The sequence below is a fragment of the Herpailurus yagouaroundi genome, unplaced genomic scaffold (genome assembly GCF_014898765.1).
Source record: "Herpailurus yagouaroundi ecotype Mexico unplaced genomic scaffold, PumYag 186, whole genome shotgun sequence".
Taxonomy (NCBI): domain Eukaryota; kingdom Metazoa; phylum Chordata; class Mammalia; order Carnivora; family Felidae; genus Herpailurus; species Herpailurus yagouaroundi.
In genome coordinates this window covers 29854490-29882212 of record NW_024412417.1, presented here as the reverse complement: position 1 = coordinate 29882212, position 27723 = coordinate 29854490, and the positions used below count along the sequence as shown (strand labels likewise).

Below are 27723 nucleotides of genomic sequence, written 5' to 3'. Positions count from 1 at the left end.
TATTTGACTTCTGTAACCAGAGAACAAAGCATGTCCTTGGGTTTCTCACACAGTTTCAGATAAAACTTAGAAACTGCGTGTGAATTACAGCTTGAAAGCCTGTCCCAGGGTGCCAGTATTTTTCCCTGACTGGGTAAGAGAGTTATCTTCTCTTGAGAGACAGCATTTCCTTGGTTGCTATAGTTTAGTCCCTGCCACAGATAAGAGACAGATGGTCATATTTTTAAGGATACACAAATAGCTTAAAATGTAAAATAATTGAAATATAAATAATAGCTATTTCAGAGTCCCCCTTGAGACTGCAGATCAGAAAATATCCTTGGGAAGAATCTTGGGAGGCATGCAAAGAGGCTGTTCTGCAAGAATAGGACAAACTCTGGGGCGCCTGGGTGGCTCAGTCGGTTAAGTGTCCAACTTCAGCTCAAGTTGTGATCTCATGGTTAATAGGTTTGAGCCCCGCGTCAAGCTCTGTGCTGTCAGCTCAGAGCCTGGAGCCTGCTTTGGATTCTGGGTCTCCTCTCTCTGTCCCGCTTCCCCACTTGTGCTCTGTCTCTCAAAAATAAATCTAAAAACTTAAAAAAAAAAAATAGAATAGGACAAACTCCAAACTTTAGCAGACACATTCTATTCCTTAAGCCCTACCTTTCTAAACGTGCACGTGATGACTTTTAAAAATCTTAATGTCCAGCTGACATTTACTTGCTACTTAGTGTCCAGAATCTGGCTATGGTAATGTGTTCCTAAGCGTGGTCTGCAAGTGAAGAGCCCATTAGGGGGCCTTTTCACTGCTGCACATTTCATAGCATTTCAGAATAGGTCAGGCGTGTGTGTGTGTGTGTGTGTGTGTGTGTGTGTGTGTGCTTTCCTTTGCAAAATTGAACTCACATTTTTTAAACATTTTGGAAAACTTGTATTCATGCAGTTGTTCAGCCAACAGGTAGTGAATCCCACGTGTCAGGTAGAATGCCAGGCACCACAGAATCAAGGAGAGATGCTCCTACCCTGAAGAGCATCTGAATCTAGCAAGGGAGAGGAGATAGTAATCGTAAATACTGTGTAGGGACCTGGAAGAGGGGCACCTACCTTAAGGAGACCATACTGCGTTTGGTCTGGAGCTCCAGAAGATTGCTGTGCTGTCCACAGCAAGTTTGTTTCCTCCCACATATTTTTACCCTGGACCTGTCAACTTCAACACATGAGCAACAAACCCCACAGAGTGGTGTCCAAGGACCCCTGCTGGCTGCCATGGAGGCTGTCTCAGTCTTCCTGGAAGACCTCCTACCTCACCCTGCATCCCTGGAAGCAAATCGTCTGCTCCAAATGTGGCTCTTCCTGGATGGGCCAAGGTTCAGGGATGGCTTTGATCCGACTGTAGACTCTCAAGGGGAGAAGTGTCGCTACTGTCCCCAGGAAGTCCCTGTCCAGCCTATGCTTGAGCACTTCCACAGACATCGTGGACACTTATGCCTGCCCCTCCCTCCTTCCATTCCTCACACAATGTCTTCTCTTTGCCAGACAGGATATATCCAAACGATGTTCTGTCTGAAGCAGTTTTGGGTACTCTGCTGTTTTGATCATTGTCTTCAGCATTAGGAGTCTTGCGTGGAACTGTATTTCGGTATTACTGCTTTCCTTTGTAATTCTGTTTACTTTATGATTTATACACATTGTTCAGAATAACGGTCCACAGGGCTTGGTGTCTAGGACTGAATGCTGCGTTTTAGGCATGGTCTGACCAGCATAGGGCCACACAGGGCCAGCACCTGCTCTCATTCTTTTAATTGAGTTTAAATTCACGTTAGTGCTGTTGGTAGCTCTGAGTCAACTAATTTCCAGTGGTGCTTCTACATCAAGTCTCTCCCATTCTAATTTTGTCGTTGTCGTTGTTTGTTTTGGGCTCAAACTACAGTGCTTAGCAGTCTTCCGTCTTGATTCTATATTTCGTCTTCTTACCAATTTTGCTGACTTGAAGTGCATGCCCTCTTCATACAAGTCACTGATAAAAATGTTTAACAGGACAGGACTAAGGCCATAGCTCTGCCTCCATTCCTAATTAAATTGACTCGTGATGTCTATGACCCCTTAACAAAGTACTCTTCCAGCTGATAAGCTTTGTACCCAAAACTTATTCCTTTTAAGTCCAAATGAATATTAAAGGAAACTGTCAGTACATTTTTTTTTTCTGAATACTTACTTCGTCTATTACTTTTCTAATAATCTGGTTTCTGGATAAAACAGTTGGTGTAAGGAAGCCATATAGGCCCTCATGGACTCCTATTTCCTATTTTCCAAAGTCAAAAAAAGAAGGAAAGAAAGAAAGAACGATTGCTTTTAAAAATCCATTACTGGGGTCCCTGGGTGGCTTTGTCAGCTGAATGTCTGACTCTTGATCTCATGGATTGTGAGATCGAGCCCCGCATCAGGCTGTGTGCTGAGAGCACAGAGTCTGCTTGGGATTCTCTCTCTGCCCCTCTCTCTTCCCCTCCCCCATTCACTCGCTCTAATTCTCTCTCTCTCAAAATAAAGAAACACTTTTTAAAAAATCCATTACTGAATTTTGCCTGGGAACAGGGCCAAAGAATCTATTTTATTCCATGTTTTGAAAACCAAGATATAATTTTCACTTTTCCAGTTCACTTTTTTAGAACAGCCTGACTTGTTCTCCCTGATTTCCCACAGGTCCCCGCAGAGTTTCAATTATGAAGCATCTAAGGCCTTCTGGTACGTTGGTGTATAATCTTCCCAGGAAGGACTTGAGTTCATTTGAAGCATCAGGGTGCTCTCTTCCAAATGCCACTCCCTTCTTGGCTTCCACTGCCCCTTACTTAGGCTCACATCTCAAAAACGTTATTTTCATAAAGCAGCAAAGCAAGAATTCACAAGTTATTATTTTCTTTCAGCCACTCATCAATAACACTGTTTGCCTGGAGATACAGAGCTGCCTAGTCCTTGTCTTTGTACACCATAGACATCTAAAAATAGCCCCTTGTGTTGTATTTGCCATTGTTAGGAAACCTTTCCTCATAAGGACCCTCGATTGCCCATCTAAAGGTTTCTTTTGAATAGTGGTTTGACTCCCAGGGAAAACATCCTGTCCTTTGCAGTGGACATGGCCCTTGTGGGTCCTGGTGTTACTTAATTTAGAGCCTAGGTATAAGGGGGGCACCTGGGTGGCTCAGTCGGTTAAGCATCTGACTCTTAATCTCAGGTCAGGTCATGGTCTCATTGTTCATAGGATCGAGCCCCACGTCGGACTCCATGCTGACAGCACAGAGCCCGCTTGGGATTCTCTCTGTCACCCTCTCTCTCTGACCCCCTCAAAGTAAATAAATAAACTTAAAAAAAAAAGAACCCAAGTATTGGATTCCTAAGATCTTAATGACCTTATACAATATTGCTTTAACTTCTGTTGATCTGAGGTACCCGTGAGCCCTCTGAGATGCTCAGTGAACAATCAGACAGTACATTATCCAGTAGTGTATATCCAATATTATTTTATTGGTTGGAGCTGGAAATATACAAATTCACCTCAAGAGAATGATTTCACAGAACATTTATAAATGTAATCATTCCACTATTTTTCTCTATCTCTTCCTTGTAGCTGCCACTCCTATCACTGTGGCAGCCCACATAATAAAAAGAGGTAAGAGAAAGGATCTTGGTCCTACCCTGTCCAGTGGCCTTGTCTCATTTTTGCAATGCCATGATTTGTAAACTAACCAACTCTGTTTGGACTTCTCAAGGTGGCATAGTGGTGCATGTCCACATCTCTACATGTTGTCATCCACTTATTACTGTTGGCCACAAAAAGCAATTCGTTGGGGATGATATAAAGAACAAGGAAGTCTATTATTTCCGATATCTTGGTAGGGATGAAATGACAATTATGTTGATAAATGTAGGCTTTCTTTGTTCTTGTGCCAGAATCCACTGCTGCCTTTCCTATGATGGGACAGCTTTCTCTTGAGGTTCCAGTTCACCCTCTGAAGGAAGATCTTCTTAATAATCAGATTGCCCCAATGAAGAGGAATAATTCTCCATCCGTCCACTTGACTCTGGCTCATCTCTTCCACTTGTCATCTGCCAGAGGCTGGTTCTGACTTTCTTTTATATTCCAGGAGTGAGCCTCTAAGAACTGGGGCAGAACCTGAAATGAACTTCATCTCCTCCAACCTTGGGTCACATCTGTTGTACTCACACCATGCCTAGCCTTGGGTCTGCATAGAGTAGGTGCATTTATGAGTTGGCTATGGCTGCCATAACAAAATACTACAAAGCAGGTGACATAAGCAACAGAAATTTATTTTCTCATGGTTTTGAAGGATAAAAGTCCAAGATCAATGTGCCATCAGGGTTGGTTTCTGGTGAGGGTTTTCTTCCTGGCTTATAGACAGCTGCCTTCTTGCTCTGTCCACACTTGGTCCTTGCTCTTTGTGTGTGTGTGTGTGTGTGTGTGTGTGTGTGTGTGTGTGTGTGTATGTGTAGGGAGGGAGATCTCTGGCATCTCTTTTCTTTTTTTTTTTCTTTTTATTTATTTTTTTTTAATTTTTTTTTCAACGTTTATTTATTTTTGGGACAGAGAGAGACAGAGCATGAAGGGGGGAGGGGCAGAGAGAGAGGGAGACACAGAATCGGAAACAGGCTCCAGGCTCTGAGCCATCAGCCCAGAGCCCGACGCGGGGCTCGAACTCCCGGACCGCGAGATCGTGACCTGGCTGAAGTCGGACACTCAACCGACTGCGCCACCCAGGCGCCCCTGGCATCTCTTTTCCTGTAAGGGCAGCATCCTATTGGTTAAGGGCCCACACTTATGCCCTTACTTAACCTTATATAGTCTGTATTTCCAAATACAGTCACATGGGCAAAGGCTTCAACATAGGAATTTTAGGGGGACACAGTTCAGTCCGTAACAGGGAAGTATTCCATAAATGTTTGTAGGATGTATCAGTTGGCGAATGGCGAAATCTTGATTGATTGATTGAATGAATGAACTTCGTGACTTTTTTGGTGATCATTTGGAAGTAGAGAAGAGACCTGAACAGAGCAGGAAGCTCCTCTAAGGCCCCTTGGAGCACTCTGAATCAAAAAAGATTCTGTAACTTCAACTGGCAGGTCTCAGGGTCTCTTCTGTCTCATTTGCCAGAGGCCAGTTGGTTTGTGTAAGGGATTAATGAGGCCACAGGTGTAGGTTCCATCCCACACGGCTCAGTTAACTCCATGTTGAGAAAGGCTCTTCCATGGCAGGTGTTAAGTCTGAAGAGAAAGGCATGGACAGTTTAGAATAACCTAGACATATGGACATGTAGGGCCACAGAGAGGAGCTCATCCACTGTTCCAACACTGAATTGACACTAATGTTATACAAACAACAAGCAAAGGATGTTTGTTGCTCTGAGTCAGAATGCATGTATTTTTCAGTGGAATACAAGCTCTGGTCCTAAAAATTAAAGTGAAAGATCTGACTTCATTCCAGCCTCATAGCCTTCTAAGGTGAATCTTTAAATTGTAAAGTATCTGTTGCTAAGTGGAGATTTCAAGATTAAAAAAAAAATACCATAAGAAGAAATGAAATGACCCATAAAATGACTCAGCATTTTAATGGATTTGTTTCCAGGTTTTTCTCTTACATGGTTGAATTGTGTATCTGGAGACTTTCGGTAGATACATACACATTTCCCCATATTTGCCATCCGTGTTTATAAAATAACTTTCAAGGTCTGTGTAATACTTTGCGCAGAGAAGTACATGTACCTATATGCATTGTGTGGATACTGGGATGTAGTTCACTTGATTTAAAAATTTTTTTTATGTTTATTCACTGAAAGAGAGAGACAGAGCACAAGCAGGGGTGGGGCAGAGAGAGAGGGGGACACAGAATCTGAAGCAGGCTCCAGGCTCTGAACTGTCAGTCCAGAACCCGACACGGGGTTCGAACTCAGGAACTGCGAGATCATGACCTGAGCCGAAGTCGGATGCTCAACCGACTGAGCCACCCACACGCCCCAATTCACTTGTTTTTAATCTGGAAGATGTTTTTGTTACCAGTATGCAGAAAAGAAATTTGCTTTATCTGATTGTTTACCTACAGCTTGGCACATTTCATTAACCAATATTGGTGTACTCAAAAGAATACATTATTCAGCATGTCTGCTATTTTTCAGATAGCAAATCAACTTGTTCTTTAATATAGATATTAGATAATTCACACGTGATCAGTGGAAAAATCAATTTGTTCTCTTCCCTTTTCTTTTGAATGAAATTTGGCGAGGAGACGAATAACAAATATAGAAGTGGTGCTCCCTCTTAACTCACTGGGTTTCCCCATCAAGGACACCCTGTGCATAGTGTTGGTCCGCTAGAATCAGGCCTTTCTCATACCTTGTTAGAGTCAGTTAGTAATTTCATTCCCTATACCCAGACCTACCAAGTGCAAATTTTCCAACAAATTAAATTTCCAGTTATTATTGGCTTCGATTTTATAGTCTCTCTGGAGAAAAATTAATATTGGTAGGAAATTCATAAAAAAGTGACATTCTCCGTGAGGGTGGTACATCTTCTCCCTTCACTTGTGCCTCAGTGTTACATTTGCACTGGCCCTGATTGTGACAGCGCTGATGCGCCCTCGGTGGACATTCAGGGTACAACAAATGAGAACATGTCCGGCTAGGGAAGGCGTAAGGGAACTAACGTTTACTGAATGCTTCTGATGATCACTAAATACTGAATTAAGTGCTTTTTTTTTTTTTTTGTACTTTATTATAAAGAATCCCAAGCATGGGAGGCAGGAGTTGTATTTTTAAAATAAGGAAACCGAGAGGTGCCTGGCTGGCTCAGTTGATAGACCGTGTGACTCTTGATCTCTCAAGGTTGTGAGTTCAAGTCCCACATTGAGCGTGGAGCCTACTAAAAGAAAAATTCATCTTGCTTATATTAAAATAAGGGAAATGAGGGTAGGGGCACTAAGGGATAGGGTAAGGGTATGGAAATAATACTGAGTACAAACCATATGCTGGGTCTGTGCTAGATGTGGACAGATTAGAATATTATTATTTTATGGATTTCACAGATTATTTCAGTTGATCTTTAAAACACTACCTTATGAAGTAGGGATTCCTAGAACATTTAACACATGGCAGAATAGGGGTCTCATGAGGGCTTTTATGCCCCCCAAACCTTGTTATCTCTCTTCAGTTTACAGTGCAGCTGGCCAGCTGTAAAAAAATGCCGATTTTTTTTTTAAGTTTTATTTATTTAAGGAATCTCTACATACCATGTGGGGCTCGAACTCAGTATCCGAGATCTGGCTGAGCCAGCCAGATGCCCCCAACCTATACAGATTTTTAAGAGTTTTAAAAAGGAAAAGCTAGATGTATTTCCTCAAGTAACTAAAACTTAAACACCATCAAGTATAAAAAACATTTACGCAACTAAGAAAACAATATAAATCCTTGTTTTTTGTATGTACCTTTCTTTTTTTTTTAATGTTTACCTTATTTATTCTTTTGAAGGGAAAGAGAAAGTGTGTGTGTGCATGTGCATGCAAGCATGTGTGCACAGGCATGTGCAAGAACAGGAGAGTGGCAGAGGGAGAAGGGTGTGAGAATCTTAAGTACTCTCACAATCGTGAGATCATGATCTGAGCCAAAACCAGGAATCAGACGCTTAACCAACTGAGCCACCCAGGCACCCTGACAGTTTGACTTTTGAACAAAAGAATACATTTTTTAAAAATAGGATGGAATAAATTCAAAAATCCATATTTGTACCTTGAATTTTTACCTGGCTCTCAATCCCTTTATAACTCATGTTAGGCTTTTGAGAAATGCTTTCTTTTTTCTTTAGCCTCACCAAGATTTTGAAACCCATGTCAACAGACAGTTCCCTTCACACTGTCCCAGATTCTTTTCTCAATGAGATTCATGGAACTTCTCTTTTATTATTACTTTCTATTAAGGTATAATTGACAAATAAAGCCTAATGTGCACAATGTATATATGGTGAGATGATTACCACAATCAAGTTAATTAATACATCTATATCCTCAATATAGTTACTTTGGTGTGTGTTTGGAGGGAATAGCCTAAGGTCTATTCTCTTAGTAAATTTCAAGTATACAATACAGTATTATTAAGTATAGTGATCATGGTGTACATTAGATCCTCAGGGGTTATTCATCTTATGACTAAAAGTTTGTACCCTTTGACCAACATCTCCCTGTTTCTCCCACCTTGTAGCCCTGGCAACCATCATTCTACTCTGTTTCTATGAGTTTGACTTTTTTTCAGATTCCACATATGAATGATACCACCATTTGTCTTTTTCTGCCTGGCTTATTTTACTTAGCCATAGTGCCCTCCATATTCACCCATGCTCTTGCAAATGGCAGGGTTTCCTTCTTTCTTAAGGCTGAGTAATATTCCAGTGTGTGTGTGTGTGTGTGTGTGTGTGTGTATACCACATTTGTAAAATCCATTTATCCATCGATGGACATTTAGGTTGTTTTTATATCTTAACTATTGTGAATATGCTGTAACAAACTTGGGGTTGCAGATACCTCTCTGAGATACTGAATGCACTTTCTTCAGACATATTCCCAGAATTGAATTGCTGGATCTTATGGTAGTTCTAATTTCAGTTTTTTTGCAGAACCTCCATACTATTTTCCATGGTGGCTGCACCAATTTGCATTCCCACCAACAGTGCACAGGGGGTCCCTTTCCTCCACATTCTTGCCAGCCTTCATTATCTCTTGGAATCTTCTCTATCTTCAAAGAATTTTACGATCAAAAAGCTTGTCAACAAACCTTTTTCTTCAAGGCGGCGTTGCAAACCACCCCCGCCACCAATTCCAGCTTTGTGAGTAAAAGAAAGCTTTTCAGAGTTGTACAAGAAGCTTGTTGCTAGAAATCCAACAGGGTACTGTGTTTGATTTCACCGGTAATTTTGCTCTGCAATATCTAAGCTTACAAGAGGAGATGAGCTTTTGGATTTCTTTGTGCAATTTTTAATCTAGGGGTAACAAGCCCCGTGCCTAAAAAAGTCAGTCTCCCATCTCCCGTCCACTGAGTGAATAGACACCTGGAATTTCTTTGGCAAATGGTAGTGTTTCTTTCTGTACCAAAAGATAAGACTGAAAATGCAAATATCCTGGGGAGAAGTCACATTTACTAAATTATACTCGTGCTGTCCTGCAAATGATTGATACGGGCGTCTCTTCCCAAAGAAGGTTGAGATATCAGACATCGAGGAGCAGGAGAGATCCAGGGGTTAAAGGGGAGGCGTGAGAAGGAGGAGCCAGTGCCTGCTCAGGGGGTAGGGCTCAGAGACTGTGATTCCTCACGGTTTCCGTCTGGCCTTTCAGAAAATATTTACGATGGGAGTCACATTTTATGCTTTAAAGCGTGCGCTTTAAAGTCAGTGTGCAAACTGACTTTGCCACTAAAGACAGTGGCAAAAAGCACTCTTGGAAATCCCTTAAATCTTCCAGTAAGTGCCATTCTTTCCATTTCCCAGGAAGCCCAGCATCGCCAGTTATTCCTAGGCGTTACCACTGCTGCTTCTTTAGTGGAGTCCCGCGGTGGTTTGCTTGTGTTTGGAGGCTGTGTGCTTAAAAAACGCATTCGGTACACCCAGATGAGCCAAACTACAAGACATGCAGGGGGACGGAGGCTAAGCCAGGAAACAGTGTTGTGCTCGCACCGGGACATACTCATGCCCAGGAATGGAATGGGGAGGACTATACACACTATTTAAGTTGTTCTCGCTCTCACTTTCTCAATTCTCTTTTTGGCCCAGTGGGTATCATGGAACTTGTCTCGTGGGAGTTAAAGGCATGGGATTCAACTCCTCTGCACATTCAGCCGGATATGGCTCCCCGGGCACTTTCTAAATCTCACCGTAGCCCTGGAGAGGGACTGGCAGAGCAGAAGGCAGAAAACCACGGGGGACACTGGGGTTAAGCTGGACCCTTTGGTCCTAGGTCAGAAAAACGAGAGCAAATCAATGTGGAAGCTTTGATCAGATGACAGGTCAGGTGAACACAGTGGTTTACAGTTTGATGGAGATTTGTCTCTCTTTCTCGACAGGCTGGTCCATTCAGGTCCGGCCAAAGGATCGCCCCAGGCTGGTGTGGATCTGTCCTTTGCTACTCGAACAGGCACCAGGCAGGGGATCGAGACACATGTCTTCAGGGCCGAGACCGGCAGGGACCTCTCCCATTGGACGCGGAGCATCGTACAGGGATGTCACAACTCGGCAGAACTCGTCACCGAGGTCACCACAGGTGAGCACTGCTGGCTGACACAGGACCGGCACGCCCTCTCCTCTGCCCTGGCCTCAAAGTAGTTTCCACTATTGGCCTTTTTGGCTGTGGAGAATTCCAGAAGTACACTTAAATTCTTCCAAATTAAGGCACTGTATGCCCTACTGAAAAGCAAGCCTTTCTCCTCCTTCATTCAAGAAAAGTTGGTAACTTGGAGAGTCAGATGTCATTTTCCTACTTGTGTAACCCTGGGTGGCTTCCTGGAGGCATGTACTTTGGAGGCCCAAACTAGTAGGATTCTTGTTATCAACAACAGAGACTGACTCTGAATAGCTTATCACAGAATACAATTCTTGCACATTAGTGTTGGTAGCTCACAGAGTTGTTTACAAAACTGGGGAACCAGTTGGTGAAAAAGAGCAGGAAACAGACGTGTCTAGCTGGGGTGAAACAGCAAAGGAGAAACCACCAGTGACCCCTGCCCCTGGTATGGATGGAGAAGCCGAGGCTGGATGGAAGGAACACACAGTGAGTGCAGCCATGTTCCTGCAGAGCTCTACGACAGAGCCGGTTAGTGGGGAAGCTGGGATTTGTATAAAGAAGGAAGAACCTTCTATACTGTACTATTTATTGAGTGCTCACAACGTGCCAGGCATCTCATCTACTGCCTCTCAGTGTTTTTCTTTTTCTTTTTTTTTTTTTTTAAGTTTATTTATTTATTTTGAGAGAGCGAGAAAGAGAGCATGTGAGCATGGGGGAGCGGCAGGGAGAGAGGAGAGAGCGCATCCCAAGCAGGTTCCTCGCCGTCAGCTCAGAGTCTGATGCAGGGCTCGAACTCACAAACCGCGCAATCATGATCTGAGCTGAAACTCAAGAGTCGGACGCTTAACCGACTGAGCTACCCAGGCACCCCTCAGTGTTTTTCATACTATGAGAAACAACCCTACTAGGGGTCCAGAAATCAATGAATTGAGGCCAGACCAACATTTAAAAAATTAAATGGAATAGGAAAATCAGTGTAAATATTGTTTAGGTTTGTAGAACTTTTGATTCCGGGGTGTGTGTATGACTAGGGTCATAATACGTTGCCTCACCGTGTCTAATGCACACAATTCCCTTGCCAACCTGATTTTACAAATCTGGAAGCAAATCCTTAAGAAAGGTTAAGTAATCAGGGCGCCTGGGTGGCTCAGTCGGTTAAGCGTCTGACTCCAGCTCAGGTCATGATCTCGCGGTCCGTGAGTTCGAGCCCCGCATCGGGCTCTGTGCTGACAGCTCAGAGCCTGGAGCCTATTTCGGATTCTGTGTCTCCCTCTTTCTGACCCTCCCCCATTCATGCTCTGTCTCTCTCGGTCTCAAAGATAAAGAAACGTTAAAATAAAAAAATTAAAAAAAAAAAAGAAAGGTTAAGTAACTTATCCAAGATCACACAACTCATAAATGACAAAACTGTAACACTAGGTTGTGTCATTCTAAAGACTCTTTCTCATTGACTATAGTGTCTACAAGGACATAGATCTCACCGCTATACCACTGGTCCGAAAACAGGCTGCTGTGATCAATAATTTTCATGCCACTCTCCAAATCAGATGGATAGATAGGTGACCGATAGACGATTGACAGATAGCTAGATGATAGAAATGCATGCACATATAAATATACAGATATAGATAATCTAATTTTTTACTGGGCAAAGATAAAATTAGAGACTAGGAAGTAATAGGAATCTAAAGTCACATGAATGAACAAAGTACGTGCTGTAAAATCTTGTACATTTGCTAAGGTGGATTCCATACTAGCCCAGTGATTTTCAGCAGCCAGCACAATGTACAGTTAACAGTGTCCATAATGCTGTTGTTCCTGATTCTGAGATGTAAGGCAGACTGTTTCTAGCTCTGAGATCTAGGACCAACCTCTCTTCCAGGTGTCCTGCGGTCACTCATAAAGAGGGCATGAGTGACAGAGTGGCTAGTATCCTCAACAACAGTCTTCCAGGAAATCCAACGTTGAGTCCCATAAGGCTGCTTCTCCGTTCACCCCTTTCTATCATGTTTTCCTGCCTGTTCCTTCATTTCTCTGTGTCTCTGAGCATCCAGTATAAGGTGGTAGCCACAGTGTGGGATTTAAGTCAGAAAGGCCTGGATTCAAATTCCAGTCCTGTTTCTTTCCTAATCTCTTACTCTTACTTGCCTCACTTGTTTCCATTATCCATAAAAAGAAGAAAATAATGGTACCTACCTCCTAGGATTGTTGTCGAGAATTATGAGAAATAATCCATGTAAAGCTCCTAGAACAGTGCTTGACACATAGTAAGTGTTCACTCAGAGTTGTTATTAGTCATTACTCCTGTAATGACTTCTCCAGACCCGTGTGGTCCAGTACGCTGGCTTCTGGTCACATGTGGCTATTTAAATATTATTGAATTAAAATTAAATTACTCCCTCAGTCACACCAGCCACATTTCCAGGGCTCAGTCACTACATGTGCCTAATGGCTACCACGTTGGACAGTGCAGATCTAGAACCTTTCCATCACGGCCGAAAGTCCTACTGTACAGCTTTGCTCTAGGGGAACAGGATTGCCCACAAGACATCTCAGGTACAGCATTTCCAAACTTGAGCCACACTAAAAACAACAGAAATAAAAGTTTTTGTTGTTGTTATTTTATTCTCAGAAGCCTGATTGCTGACCTCTACCCCCAGAGATTCTGAGTCAGCAGCTTGGGGATGGGGCCTGAGAATCTGCACCTAATAAATAGCAGGTGGTGCTGATGCTGCTGGGGCCTGGACCACTTTGGGAGCACTACCGCGCTAGGCAGCAGCTTCCCCCGGGACTCAGGAATATTCTGAAAGATGGGACACATATCTTTCGGATGTGTAGTATGGTTTCTCCACATTTCCTCTACTCATGAAAACGTGAAAAAACAGATGTTTTGTAGAATTTCCACTGCAGCAACACCAACAAAATCTGTGTCTTTTAGTAGTTACCCTGAAACTGATTGGTGCCCTGACTATTTTCCATCATTGTTGGAAACCTTTCTGGAGCGTCGCTGAAACTTTTTTTTATGCTGAATCTGTATAGCAAGAAAAACTAGAGTTTTGGAGCTGAGATTTGGAAAACCTGAAAACTAAACTTAAGTTACATGTGTAAATACCGGAAAGAGCCATGCTCCTTGCAATAAATTCAGGAGTGTTCTAGGAAAGAATGGAGATGGCCAAAGGGATTTGGTTTAGTTTGCATTCCACAGATTCTGTAAAATCTGTCTCTCTCAATAAGTTGAACTCTACTTGGACAGGAAAATAATGAGGTTGGTGGTACACCAGCCAAAGGAAATAAACAATGAATTGTGTGGATGGAGCTAGCCGGGTGGTGGGAGAGAAGAAATTATGGAAATGATCAAAGGTGCAACCCAGTTACAAATTGAAAGATGCCTGCAGGGAGTAGGGGAACGGGGCTTATGTTTTAATCAGAGCTTCAATTAACTTGATAATGTGTTTGGTTTACCCTGTGTGGATTGAGAACATCTTGAGATAACCAATTCCATTATATGAAGGCCACGGATACCATTTGAGGTCAACTAGAATTGAAAGTAACCACAATCAGTTAATTCGGAATATCTGATGGCATAACTTTAACGTTCAAATATAGAGGAAGGAAGAAGAAAAGCATGTTTAAAGCTCATTTGCCCACCTATTTTGCAGGTAATAGAAGTAAAGAGTGTCAAAAACAAGGATTCAAGATGGGAAGCCATAACTACACCCATGCCACTGTCTTTGGTTATCCTAGGACTGTGGGGGTGCCAGAGGCCTACGGACCTTCTGAGAGTATGAGATTTACTGAGGGGCTCTGCCCAGGACTCAGAAATCTATTAGAGATTGTAGTACACCTTTGGGAAATATCAGCTCTTAGTTACAAATTGAAAGATGCCTGTGGGAAGTCAGAAGGAGGGGTATGGGTTTTAAGCAGAGCTTCAATTAAAAGCCGCCTCATTCTGTGAGTCCCCTGTGTCTTCCCCCAAACTCTAAAGGCCCCCTGGCCATACAATCATTACTCTGCCTCTTTGCCAAGGTCCCTCTCCACATCCCTCTATATCCTGACTTCCAGAGAAGGAGAAAGAGACATGGCATGGAGTGGAAAGAACTTGAATTTTGAATTCTAAACCACCTAAGTTGGGACACATTTCACCTGTCTGGGCATCACTTTTTTTCACCTATAATATTAAGCTAAGGTCCTGCTTCAGAAGTTTGTGGTAAGGTGAAATTCAGTTTGGTTTATAAAGCCAAGCTGAGCTAATGTTGATATAGAGCAATCATAATGCCCATCCTCTTCCTCTTCCCAATCCCCATCCCCAGCAAAGAAAATATCCTGGTTTCCCTAAAGAGCTTTCAGATGTGTATGAAGGGCTCAGCCAATTTACTTGCCAGGGTCTGTTAATTTTGGTGTTCTGTGAGGCAAAAAAAAGAAAAAAAGAAAAAAAATGTGAGTCAGGACAGGCTATCAGACCTTCTTCTTGGAATCTGAATCTCAAACCAGAGACTGAAAATAAGGTTCAAGATGACTTCCTTAGGGGCGCCTGGGTGGCGCAGTCGGTTAAGCATCCGACTTCAGCCAGGTCACGATCTCGCGGTCCGTGAGTTCGAGCCCCGCATCGGGCTCTGGGCTGATGGCTCGGAGCCTGGAGCCTGTTTCTGATTCTGTGTCTCCCTCTCTCTCTGCCCCTCCCCCGTTCATGCTCTGTCTCTCTCTGTCCCAAAAATAAATAAAAAAAACGTTGAAAAAAAATTAAAAAAAAAAGATACATTATCAAAATCCGCCCAAGGAGAATATTTTCATGAGCAGTGATTGATTTTCCAACTTGAGAAATGTGTGGCTGGCCCTGGGATTGAGGAGACTTGTAAGTTAAGTGCCTGGGAAAATGGACCGACCTTGCTACTCACACCGCTGTGTCTCCTGTCTCCCCCTCAGCCTGCACCTACAAAAACCAGGCATGCTGCCTGACCATACATTATGAGAATGGATTTTCTATTACCACGGAACCACAGGAGGGTGCCTTTCCCAAGACCATCTTACAGTCTCCCTATGAGAAGCTGAAAATGTCTTCAGATGATGGAATCAGGATGCTGTATTTGGATTTTGGAGGCAAAGATGGAGAGATCGTAAGTGTATTTCTGTAGACAGTGCGATTTCACGTTTTGCTGGGCGGCACATCTGTGATGGCTTGCAAACGTAACGCTGCCTTATGTTTATTTAGCAATTGACTATTTACAAAGTACCTGCAGGCTCATGTCTTGTTTGATCCTAGAAAAACTATGATTAGATCCAAGTATCTCAAAGTTCCTAACTTTTGTCTCATTTTCCACTAGCAAATCAATATTTGAATCAAAGAATCTTTTACAAAGTCAGCATTAAATTCTCATTAAATGGGGTCCCACCAGCTTCAAAATGCACCATTCATTCTTAAAAAGTCTCAAGCGTCTAATCTAACCTGGGCATCCGTGCTGGTGTGGGGGGTGCGGGGGCGTGACATGCGCAATGCCTGCCATCCGGGAGGTCTGCAAGGAGTACAGCACAGAGGCAGAGGGTCTGGACGAGGGGCAGAGTAGAAGGAATGGTGGGGAACAAAGAAATGTGGTCAATACCTGCATGGAGAGAGAGCCAGACATGAGCCCAGAAGTTTCGGGCTAATGGCAAATAATGTCTAACAAAATTAGCAAATTTGTCAGAGTAACTTTTAGACTTAGATCAATGCAAACAGCCAGTGTATTGAAATTCACAATTTTCTGTGATCATTACTGCCTGTTACAACAATAACTGTACTTCTTCAGTTCTATGAAAGGGTGGGAATTTGCATGTTCTTTCTAGAAAGCAAGTATAGTTCTTGACATTCTCCAGAAGACATAGGACCTCGTTTAAGCTGTTAGCATAAGGCCTTCATTTCAAAGTCACGAGCACTGCTGTTCTGGGTCCCGAGACACCACCGGCCCCACATAACCCAGCACTTCTCACTGTGGGTATCACCTGTGGCCGTGAGGAATCCAACACCCTATGCCTGGCTGCTCATCTGAACTCACGTTCTGAGAACAGTTTCCAGCCAGTCATTTCCCTAACCTTTAAAATGGATCCACAGGATTTTATAGGATTTGTGTGTTTCAGTCAGTAGGTTCAGCCTGAAGCACCAGTTTGGAAATAAGTGACTAGAAAGTCCCTTTCGCTAAGAATACTTGTAGTTCAGTTGCTGCTCTTATCAATCACTCAACTGCGTGCTTTTTCCTAAAGGGGACTGCTCCCTAGCAAAAAAAAAAAAAAAAAAAAAAAGTCTCTTGCTATCCTTGGCTTGAAAAATCAAGGCTATTTTTGCCCATGAGGAAAATCACTTAGGTCTAAATTTCAGCCTTCCTGAAGCCTGTAATTATAACCTGACTCGGGAGATTTAGGAAGGACTGAGTTTTTGCTGCCAGTCCATTCAGCTGGTGAGTGCAAGTTCACACATAGCTCCCCCAGGTCAAGTCAGCAACCCCAGGAGGCAGGCACCACCCAGCCTTTCCTCTTCTTTTCCAGGGAAGGGAGCAGAGATGTGCTATTGAGATGGAGTTGAGGGTCAAGACACCCATGTTCTGAGTCTGTAACTAACTCACCAGTTGTCTTGGGCAAGTGCTTGTATTTCTTTGGATCTGAGTCTCTCTGTCCATAAAATACAGTGACTAAAGTGGGTAATCTTTAAGATTACTTCCAAAAGTTGCATTCTGACTCTTATGCTCTGGTCATGGGTGGAGACACATGTAGGCACACACGGAGCAGGGGACTTAACAGACATGTGACCCACATGCTTACAATTCAAGAGCACAGGACCCTGGGGACACAGCTGCTTAGCCCTAGGGCTTCTGCATTCCGAATTCTCTTTTTCTGTTATTTATTTTGAGAGAGAGACAGACAGCTCAGGGGAAAGGCAGAGAGAGAGGGAGAGAGGATCCCAAGCAGGCTCCACACTGTCAGCGCAGAGCCCCATGCGGGGCTCGAACCCATAAACCGTGAGATCACGACTTGAGCCGAAACTAAGAGTCAGACAGATGTTTAACCAAGTGAGCCACCCAGTTGCCCCTGTATGCTGGATTTCACATACAGTATCTCATTTAATACTCTATTTACCCTGTAAATTAGGTAAGACTAAGAAAAATTTCAAGTGACTTGTCCCAGATTGTATATCTAAAAAGTGTTAAAGGAAAAAAAAAGTGTTAAAACCAGGACTCAAATTTAATCTTCAGATGTGAAATTTAGTGCTCCTCCAAGCTGGACCTAATCCAACATAAATAATATCACTATTGTGATACCAAAAATAAATGGTTTAGACAGTCAAGAAAGGCAACATCAATATGGATGCTACTGGTATATATAAATTTCACAGAACCTATTTCAGAAAAAAAAAAAGATATATGAGATGTAAAGAATAAGTTCAAAGAGTTAGCTTTTAAATCTCACTGAGGGGGTGGGGGGGCAAGGATTTACAGCCATAATTGATTCAGTTCCCATTTAAAAGCAGGAAGTGCTCAGATCCATTTGATGTGCAAATCGCTATTCTGTATCAAGCATTGATTGAAAATCTCTCACGCTCTCTTCTTTTTAAATTTCAGCAACTGGACCTTCACTCCTGCCCCAAGCCGATCGTGTTCATCATTCACTCCTTCCTGTCAGCGAAGATCACAAGACTGGGCTTGGTGGCCTGAGCAGGGGGATGGCTTGCCTTGGACAGGAGGGCTGCTGTGGGACGTCAGATCAGCTGCTCGGCGAGCGGGGAGAGGTAGCATAGCAGGTCTGCCGCGGTCAGCTTTAGATCCCCGAGTCCTCAGCTGCCCCAGACTTCTCCATCAGCTTCACCAACTACAAGGGGGTGCCCCAAGAAAACACCGCAAGGAATATCAGGAGAAAAATGGCTTTTTAGAACGGTAGAAGGGTAAAGAGGTGAGGGCGAATGGGAATACATAAGCATAGCTTTGAAATCACGACAATCAAGTACATGAACATTAGAACAGCGTGTGCAGATCTTAATCATACCAGTGTCTAGGCAACTGGTTCACCCAGGTAAGCAAGGGCTGACCAGATGAGAAATGGACACGTTGACCTCCCCCACCCCCGATAACAATGATCCCTTGTTTTAGTGTGATTGATTGCCTACTTCTAATTGAGTTGCCTTTTGCTGGTAAGGAAAGAGAAGTGCTTTAAATTGGAAACCCACCTTTTACTTAAGTATGAAGCAGCTGTAATTTTTTTCTTAATGAATTATCTTTCAGTGATGTACAATGAGTCTGAAGTATTCTCATTAGCATATGCCGAGCAGGAATTAAATAAAGCGTCAGATACTGATCTGAGCTCTGAGCTGGTGGAATCTGAGCCAAAGTAGACTGTTTATAGTGCAGAGCTTTGCAGAAGAGTCGTGTGCTTGAAAGATGATTAATCTGGAGACTGTACTCACACCAAGGTGTGTTATCTTAGAGCCAAGACGGATAGCTTTACTTATAGAAAGCAAATTATGGATATTTTTTTAAAAGATTGTCATTTGAGATATATATAAACATACGTATATCTCCTATATATATAACATACATACATATATATAAAACAGCTCACATGAGATTAACTAATTATCCCCATTTCGTGGTTTTCAGTGGAAATACTGAGCAATTTATTGACCCTTGTGCCTGCCTGTGCTCGTATGCATGCATTTTCGAACCAATCATAGAGCAGCGCATATAATTCTGGACGATGATGGGCTTTACGCATACACCCAGAGTGGTAATCAAATCTGTTGACAGCATCCGCAGCTCTTAGGAATTCCAGGGAAATAATATACTGACCTGATATTTTTCTACGAGAATATTTTCAGACAACATAGAGCATATTTCTGATTTAATGCCTTTATTTTTACCTTTCAATACAAATTCAGTAGAAAGACACCAGTATCATTTGATTTTGGAGTCCCTTTCCTCAAACCTTAAAAATTAGCTCTAGAGGTTCCGTAAGCATTTGTAACCCTTCTTCCCCCTGTAATGTACATAAAGAAATGTTCTGGATTGGACCTATGTGTTTTTGCAGAACTTTTAGCACATACCTGTGCAAAGAGCTTTTAAAAGTGAAACGGTCTTGAATGTAATTTTGCCCACCAGATGTTTATTGAGTTACAAAGCTGGTTTTAGATTTCTGTTTCCCAAAGTGTCTGTCATGTAACGCTAGTTCCAAAGGGCGTCAACAGACGTGTATTGTTGGGGGAGAATAAGAGGTTTGTGTGTTAAAGTGTGTTACACACCAAGGTAAGAAACGTTAAACAGATTTCATGATTGTGGGCCCCCTCAAGGGCTTTAATGTATACACTGAGATTCTTCAAGGGGGGACCCGTGTACTATTCAAACATTTCTAGAACTCCTTTCTTTCAGGGCATCTTGTTGAAACTGGTGTTTAAAAAAACAAAATAAAACAAAACAAAACAAAACAAAAAACACTTTGGAAACAGCTTTAGGACACTGATTTTTCTTTTTTCTTTCTTCTCTTCTTTTCTTTTCTTTCTTTTTGGTTTCTTATTTTAAAATGCTGAGGAGTGAAGTCCCACCCTGAATACTACAGGAAAGCTTTGATGCATTTGTAAATTATACCGAACTCTTTCATGACATATTTTCGAAGTCACTGGAATGTTGTTATACAAGAGAATTATACTTATGCATTGTAAATAACATTGAAATACATACATTAATGCCAATAGTTCAACAATGTAATCTAAGGTGCTCATGACTACATGAAGTATGAGTTAATTGCTCATAATTAAATTGCAAAGATCCTATTATATATTTATAGACAAATTAAAATGATAATTACAAATATTTCTTCATCACATTAAGTTTTAGACTGATTAATATCTGGGTGGGGGGTCAACAAACTACATTCTCTGCATTTACAAAAACTTAATTTAAATATTTATATTTTAGAAAATATACATTTGAATAAATTTATGCATTTTCTGAATAAAAATGTGTTATTAGCAAGAAATAGACAATTTTACTAAGAGAATTGTGTATACGAATCATTTTTTTTTCCTTCACAGTTAAAGTGTATCATATCTGAGTGGCTATGATGAATCAATTTCAAGTACCCATTTTTCCTCGTTCTGAATTCAGCAAATTACAATGATTTTATACTGTAGATTTTAATCTTGTCTTGATGTGTGTTATGGATGTTGTGAAAGACACAAAGTCCTATGTCTGGATACAGTCACTGCGTCATTTTGGGGAATTTGTTTTTGTCCAATCTGCTTTGTGCTCAGTCCGTTTCTTATTTGAATCAATGAATTATTAAATTCACATTTGTCCCTTTAAGGGTAAATCAATACAAATGACTGATGTTTTAACTGTACTTACTGAGAAGCTACCCATTTTGCTGGTAGATGTGGTTAGGTGATCCCTAAGCATCCCAGGGATTTGAAGAAGGCCAACAGGAATATAGAAAGCAATCTCTTTCCTGACTTGAACTAAGTAGAAGAAAAAAATCATAAACGTCTTAAAAACATCCACGTGGAGGCGTTTAATTAATTCTATCAATTTATGGAATTAAAATGCTGAAAAATGCATTCTCCTACAATTAATGAGCAGGGCCTTTCGGGCCCTTGTTTTACAAATATTAGTCCATCTTGAGGGGAGTGGGCTGGGGTGAGGGGGTAATATTTGAATGTACCTTGAGTTAAAAAAAAATGTGCCTATGTTTATAGCACCATGGATATCATGTAAACTTTATGAATTAAATAAATATTCACCTCTGAATATGGTGGACTGGTTGGTGGTTTCATGATAGCCACGGACAGAATGTGAAGACACATCCCACTATTCTCTTCCTCCAAGACTGGCCTTGGAAGGTGCTAATGGGTAACGGAGATGCCACTAGAAAGTTTGGTGTGTGGGGGTTTTGTGTATAATTTCAGGATGGGTCTTCATCTGGAGCTTAGGGATCTTGGCTCTTATTTTAAACTAAAAATACATGGGATTTGACCTGTATACCAAGTTCCAAATACTCAAATCTTATGTAGTACTGCAACTTGGTTTGTTTTTAATTGCTTATAATGGCTTAGTCTATGGCTGGGAAGTCTTTTTACTATTTGAAAATTTAGTAGTATTGAGATTACATTTAAACTGTAGAATCTCGGGGTGCCTGGGTGGCGCAGTCGGTTAAGCGTCCGACTTCAGCCAGGTCACGATCTCGCGGTCCCGTCCGTGAGTTCGAGCCCCGCGTCAGGCTCTGGGCTGATGGCTCAGAGCCTGGAGCCTGTTTCCGATTCTGTGTCTCCCTCTCTCTGCCCCTCCCCCGTTCATGCTCTGTCTCTCTCTGTCCCAAAAATAAATAAACGTTGAAAAAAAAATTACAAAAAAAAATAAACTGTAGAATCTCACTTTTGAAGAGAATTTAGAGGTCATCAAGCACATTATTGCCAAAAGTTTATTTATAATTTTAACACCACCACCTTAGTGTATCTTAGGGTATATTTGCTAGAAATATAGCAACATAGTGTATACATATAAAAATGAATACACACCAATTAAATTCTTTAAAAAGTTTGTACCACCTGAAGTCATACCATATACACTACTGGTCCAAGTGCTACATTTTGGGAAACACCAACCGTGCATAATATTCCACTAAACTCAGGTGACTCTTCCTGAACATCCCTTGCAGTGTTCATTCTGCCTGAAATTGGAAGTGTTCAGCTATGGGATGGGGGCTCCCGCTCTCCTGAGGCAGGTCATTCCACTGCTGGATGACTAGAGTTGTTGGAAAGTCCTTTCATTTTTAGAGCCAAAACTTAGGTCCGCCTGACTTTCAGTCATGAATCTGTTATACCCTAGAAAACACTGAAGTCCGATCTCTTTTCCACATGAATGTCCTATATATAGTAAAAAGACAAATCAAGGCTGGGGGGTTGCTAGGCAATATAAAATTATCTGAAAATGGCTTTAAATAGGACACAAATGCCTTGTTTTTATCCCTAAAGAATCAATTGGCCAAGATTAAAACTCTCCATAATAACCTAGTGGTGGAGAGTGATGGGAAAACGGGTATTTATAAGCCCATTAGTAGGTGTACATTTGGCAATAATTTGGAAGGCATTTGGCAAAATCTATAAAAATTTTAAAATACACATACCTTTTGATTTTAAGATTTATTCTAGAGATGTAAGTAGACTAACATAGAAGGATCATCTTTGCAGCATGTTTGGAACAAGAAGCTAAAAAGGTCAATGAATAAGCTAAATAAATCTTGGCACACTGATGTATTCGAAGACTGATCTGTCTCTAAGTGCTAACGTGGACAAAATGGCTAAATGCAAGTTCTGCAAAATGTAGATAAAACCACAGATACATAGATATACAGTCCATCCTTTTTTTTTTTTTAAGTGTTTCTCAGGAAGAGTGGCACCTGCCAGGGCATTTTGGAAATCTGTGCTGGTGTGGTTTTGTCATCACAACGATGCGGGGGTGGGGGATGGGGGGACACAGTATTTACTGAACAAGAACCACGGCTGGTAGACTTCCTGCCAGGTGATGACAGTCCCCACATCCAGTGGAATTGTTTTGTCCTCTGAGATGTTCATGTAGGTGAAAAACATAATTATCTGAGCCTAGACCCTGACTACATTTTACATACAAGAACACTTTTTGACTGGTTCAATATATTCTGAATTTTCTAGGTGTGCAGCTACCATGCACATGGAAGGAAGACTGTGTTTTTGTTTGGCTCAGGGTATTTTATAAAATGTTTTATAAAAACAACTCACCCTTAGCCAAGTGCGTACGTACATGGGACTAGAATCATCAACACAGAACACCTGGCTACTTGGATGTGCCTCATTCACACTGAATCTAGGCAAAAGTAGTCGACTACTTTTATCTTTTAGTGGAGTTGTACCCCAGCATCTCCATATTGAAATGCATTATTATCTTACTATCATTATTGTCCTTTTCTAAAACTTCTTTACCTCAGTTAGGGGATCTCAATCTTTTTTTTTTTAAGTTTACTTATTTATTTTGAGAGAGAGAGAGAGGCAGCAGTCAAGAGTGAGAGGGAGCATGCATGCAAGTGGGGGAGGGGCAGAGAGAGAGGGGGAGACAGAGAATCCCAAGCAGGCTCCGCACTGTCAGCGCAGAGCCCAGTGCGAGGCTTGATCTCACAAACCATGAGATCATGACCTGAGCCCAAGTCAGATGCTTAGCCGACGGTGCCACCCAGGCGCCACTAGGGGATATCAACTTTAAAAAAAATCCTGGGGCACCTGGGCGGCTCCATCGGTTAAGCATCTGACTTCGGCTCAGGTCATGATCTCACAGCTCATGAGGTTCAGTCCCTAGTCGGGTTCCGTGCTGATGGCTCAGAGCCTGGAGTGTGCTTCAGATTTTGGGTCTCCCTTTCCCTCTGCCCCTCCCCTGCTCACACTTGCACTCTCTCTCACTCTCAAAAATAAACATTAAAAATTTTTTTTCTTAAACAATCCTGAGTGCATGTAGGTTATGTTACTGCGGTAGACACATCCTATTCATCTCAGATTCCCTCGATGCCATCATTCGGTGGCCTAGACTCTCAGCTGCTTGCTTAACCATAGGCACCACCACAGCCAAGCTAAGGAGATGCATCCTTGAGTTCCCGAGTTTTGTCATCAATTCCAGACTTGGGTGAAAAGCCACACACTGTAGGGGATAAAAACTGGTGTCCTGGGGCGCCTGGGCGGCTCAGTCAGTTACGCATCCGACTTCGGCCCATGTCATGATCTTGCAGTTCAAGAGTTTGAGCCCAGCGCCGGGCTCTGTGCTGACAGCTCAGAGGCTGGAGCCTGCTTTGGATTCTGTGTGTGTGTGTGTGTGTGTCTCTCTCTCTCTCTCTCTCTCTCTGCCCCTCCCCTGCTCTCACTCTGTCTCTCTCTCAAAAATAAATAAACATTAAAACAATTAAAAACCAAAACAAAAAAACTGTGTCCTGAGCAGCCACTAATGACCTGAGCAATCCAGAACTGCACAGGATTTAAATCTTTGTGGGGCCAAACAGGAGATAGTAATAGGAAGGAGCCAAGCAGAAAAAGAATCCTCTTCCTTTTTCTTGGGTACATCCCTGTGACAGGGTTTCTCCACACACCTTGTATCCTAAGACAATCCCTGTGACTGAGAAGACACCTGCTGGGGGACTGGATGTGTTTCTTTGGGCCTCATGAAGCAGTGGCCACTGAATAATGTACCACCTGCTTTGCTCTCCTGCCTTCCCCACCTCTTTTCCCTTTTCTTCTTTACTCTCACAGCCCTGGAATTGAACATTCCAAATACGGCATCAGCATCTAATCATATCATACACAAAAATTAACTCAAGATAGATCACAGACCTAAATATAAGAAATAAAACTATAAAGCAAGAGAAAAGATAACCCACAGAATGGGAGAAAATATCCGTAAGTCACATATCTGATAAGGGGCTAGAATCCAGAATATATAAAGACCTCTTACAACTCAACAATAAAAGGACAAACAATCCAATTAAAAGTGGTCAAGGGATCTGAGTGGACAGTTCTCCGAAGATCTGTAAATGGGCAACAGGCACATGAAAAAATGCTGAACATCAGTAGTCATCTGGAAAATGCAGATCAGAACTGCAATGAGATACCACCTCATACTTCACATCACTCGTCAAGAAGGCAAATCATTACAAGTGTTGGGAAGGATGTTGAGAATTTGGAACGCTACTACATTATTGGCTGGTGGAAATGCCAGAGGGTACAGCTGCTTTGGAAAACAGTTAAAACAAAAAAGTTAAAACGTGGAGTTACCATATAGTCGAGCAATTCTACTCATAAGCGTATGCCCAAGATAATGGAAAACTTATGTCTATGCAAAAAACTTGCACACAAACGTCCACAGCAGCATTATTCATGACGGCCAAAACGTGCAACCAGCCCAAATGTCCAATAATTAATGATAAACAAAACATTTGGCTATAAAAAAGAATGAGATACTGACACGTTACAACATGGGATGAACCCTGAAAACCTCATGCTAAGAAAAAGAAGCCAGACACAAAAAGCCATAAACTGTTATGAGTCAACGTACACAAAATGTCCAGAAGAGGCAAATCCATAGAGACAGAAAGTAGATTACTGTTTGCCAGGGGCTGGGAGGAGGGAGAATACAAGATGACTGCTTATAGATAATGGTGTTTCTGTTTGGGGTGATGGAAATGTTCTGGAATTAGGTAGTGGTGCTGACTGCACAACTTTGTGAATGTACTAAACCCACTGTATTATACACTTTACAGGGTGACTTTTATGATATGTGAATTATGTCTCAAAAATATATGTTGTGGGCGTGGTTTATCAAGTTCTCGTCTAGTCCGTTAGATGATGGTCACGTTCACCATTCTCTTCAGGACAGGTCTCTCCTCACTTTCGAGTCTGAGTCCCTGGGGGACAACACCCTTAAGATTCTTAAAAACCCTTTTGTCTAGCTGACAGGGTCTACTTTTAAATCATTCGCCCTAAATATTTCTAAGGTCTTAATAAAGGATCATATAACCACACCTTAGGTTTGATCTTTTTCCTTGGAGAATCTTTTGCCATTGGAAATAACTGGAAGTGAGAAACCATTTCACTTCTCTGACTCACAATGTCCTAAGACTTCAGTATCTCCTCGAAATGCTGGAAAACCACACAGTTCCTCCTTTGGCTCATCTATCTTTTCCTGCATCTTACCAGATGCAGCTAAATTAACAAATGGCCTACTGACACTTTTTTTTTTAACATTCTGCCTAGAAATAACCCAAATACTCCATGAGCGCATCAGACACAACTCTTTTCCAGGTTCTGCAGGCAACAGTTTTGCCAGATGTACCATCTCTACATAACACAGTGGCTGTGTTAACACTGGTCGGGCCCCGTGGCTCCCTCTTTCCCTCATACAGGGGCCTTGTCATTTGTCATTTTAAAGAGGGCGAGCTTTCAGCATTTTTCCCAGCATGGGTAAATAACTCCCCAGAACAGCTGACATCTTAAGCTCAGTCCCTGCACTCTTGCCCATATACCTTTGAAGGGCCCTGTCATGCTTACCATATATAAAGGCAGAGCACCTGCTCAGCTGGATTCCTCCCAGGGAGCTTAGCTCCAAAGTGTATGCATCTGTACTTCAGCTCTGCCACCTCTCCTTCCGTGAGTGGTAGTTTACACGAAGTGCTATTTGCCAGAAGTTCCTTGCTCGATGCCCTTGGAGGAGCAGACGCTGACCTGAAGTTTCTGGGCCTTTTAGGTCTCTCCTTTGTGCCTGCTTTTATCTTTAACCACTTTTTACTTGAGAATCCAGCCTCGAGGTAGACAACGTGGAATGAGCTTTGGAATCCCAGTAAGGCATCTAAAAATTTAGGAACCAATTTCTTTGACCAGTTGAATTGACTGAAAGAGTTCTCCAAGTCATAATTATTGGTTCACTTTGGAGATATAACTTCAACAAAACCAAACCTACAAAACACATGGAGTTACTGTGTTCCCTTGGCAAGGATATATCTGGTCTCCCCTCCCTCTCTCCGCACAGCCTGACCTAACCCCACCACCCAGTCACCTCCCAAGGCTCACTGGCCTCATGCGGCAAACAAGGGATGCAGCCAAGTTGCATTGTTTTTGGAAACTGTATTTGATGACTCTTTCTGGGGCAAACAAGGTTGGGTATCAGTTTCATATAGTTCAACTGAATACAACAGAGAATGTACAAATTTAATCAAGCAGATTGGATCTGGGCTTTCTCTATCAACTATCTGGGAATATGAACACAGTGGAGACTTTGATAGGACAATGGGCTTTTAGAAGGAAATCAAGACAGAGTGATTTGCCTAAGTATCTAGGTGAACACTCTAGTACCCATGTTACGCAGCATGCAACAATTCCAAGTATATGGTTTGATGAGTTTTGAGAAATGTGCAGCCAGTACACCTACCATCACAACCATGACATAGAACATTTATATTACCACAAAGTTTCCTCGTGTCACTTTCCGGTCACTCCAACATCTGACCGCAGGAAACCATTTTTGCTTTCTGTGACTCTGTATTTCCTCTTCTAGAATTTCATATTTCTGCCATTTTCTTCTGAGCGCATTTTGAGAGTCATCCATATGTTGCTGCATATTTTTAGTTTGTTCTATTATATTGATAAGTAGTATTTCATTATGTGGATATTTTATTTTATTATTATTTTTGGTGGAGGGAAGGAGGGGCAAAGGGAGAGGGAGAGAGTGAATCTTAAGCAGGCTCCATGCTCAATGCAGAGCCGGACATGGGGCTCGATCTCACAGTTGTGAGATAATGATCTGAGCTGAAATCAAAAGTCGGATGCTCAACCGACTGAGCCACCCAGGCACCCCATGGTTATTTTATGATTTGCTTATCCATTCACTTATTGATGGACATCTTGG

General features: G+C 42.1%; 1 protein-coding gene across 1 annotated transcript in view; it reads left to right on the top strand.

Annotated features, from left to right (window-relative positions):
* SNTB1 (syntrophin beta 1) overlaps positions 1 to 21060 on the top strand; it is a 240483-nt gene extending 219423 nt beyond the window's left edge. The window contains exons 5-7 of the mRNA XM_040494335.1: positions 10086 to 10282; positions 15227 to 15417; positions 17890 to 21060. Coding sequence (XP_040350269.1) covers positions 10086 to 10282; positions 15227 to 15417; positions 17890 to 17982 — 481 coding nt within the window. The 3' untranslated portion in view covers positions 17983 to 21060. The remainder of the gene's footprint in view (positions 1 to 10085; positions 10283 to 15226; positions 15418 to 17889) is intronic.
* Positions 21061 to 27723: the final 6663 nt, after the last annotated feature.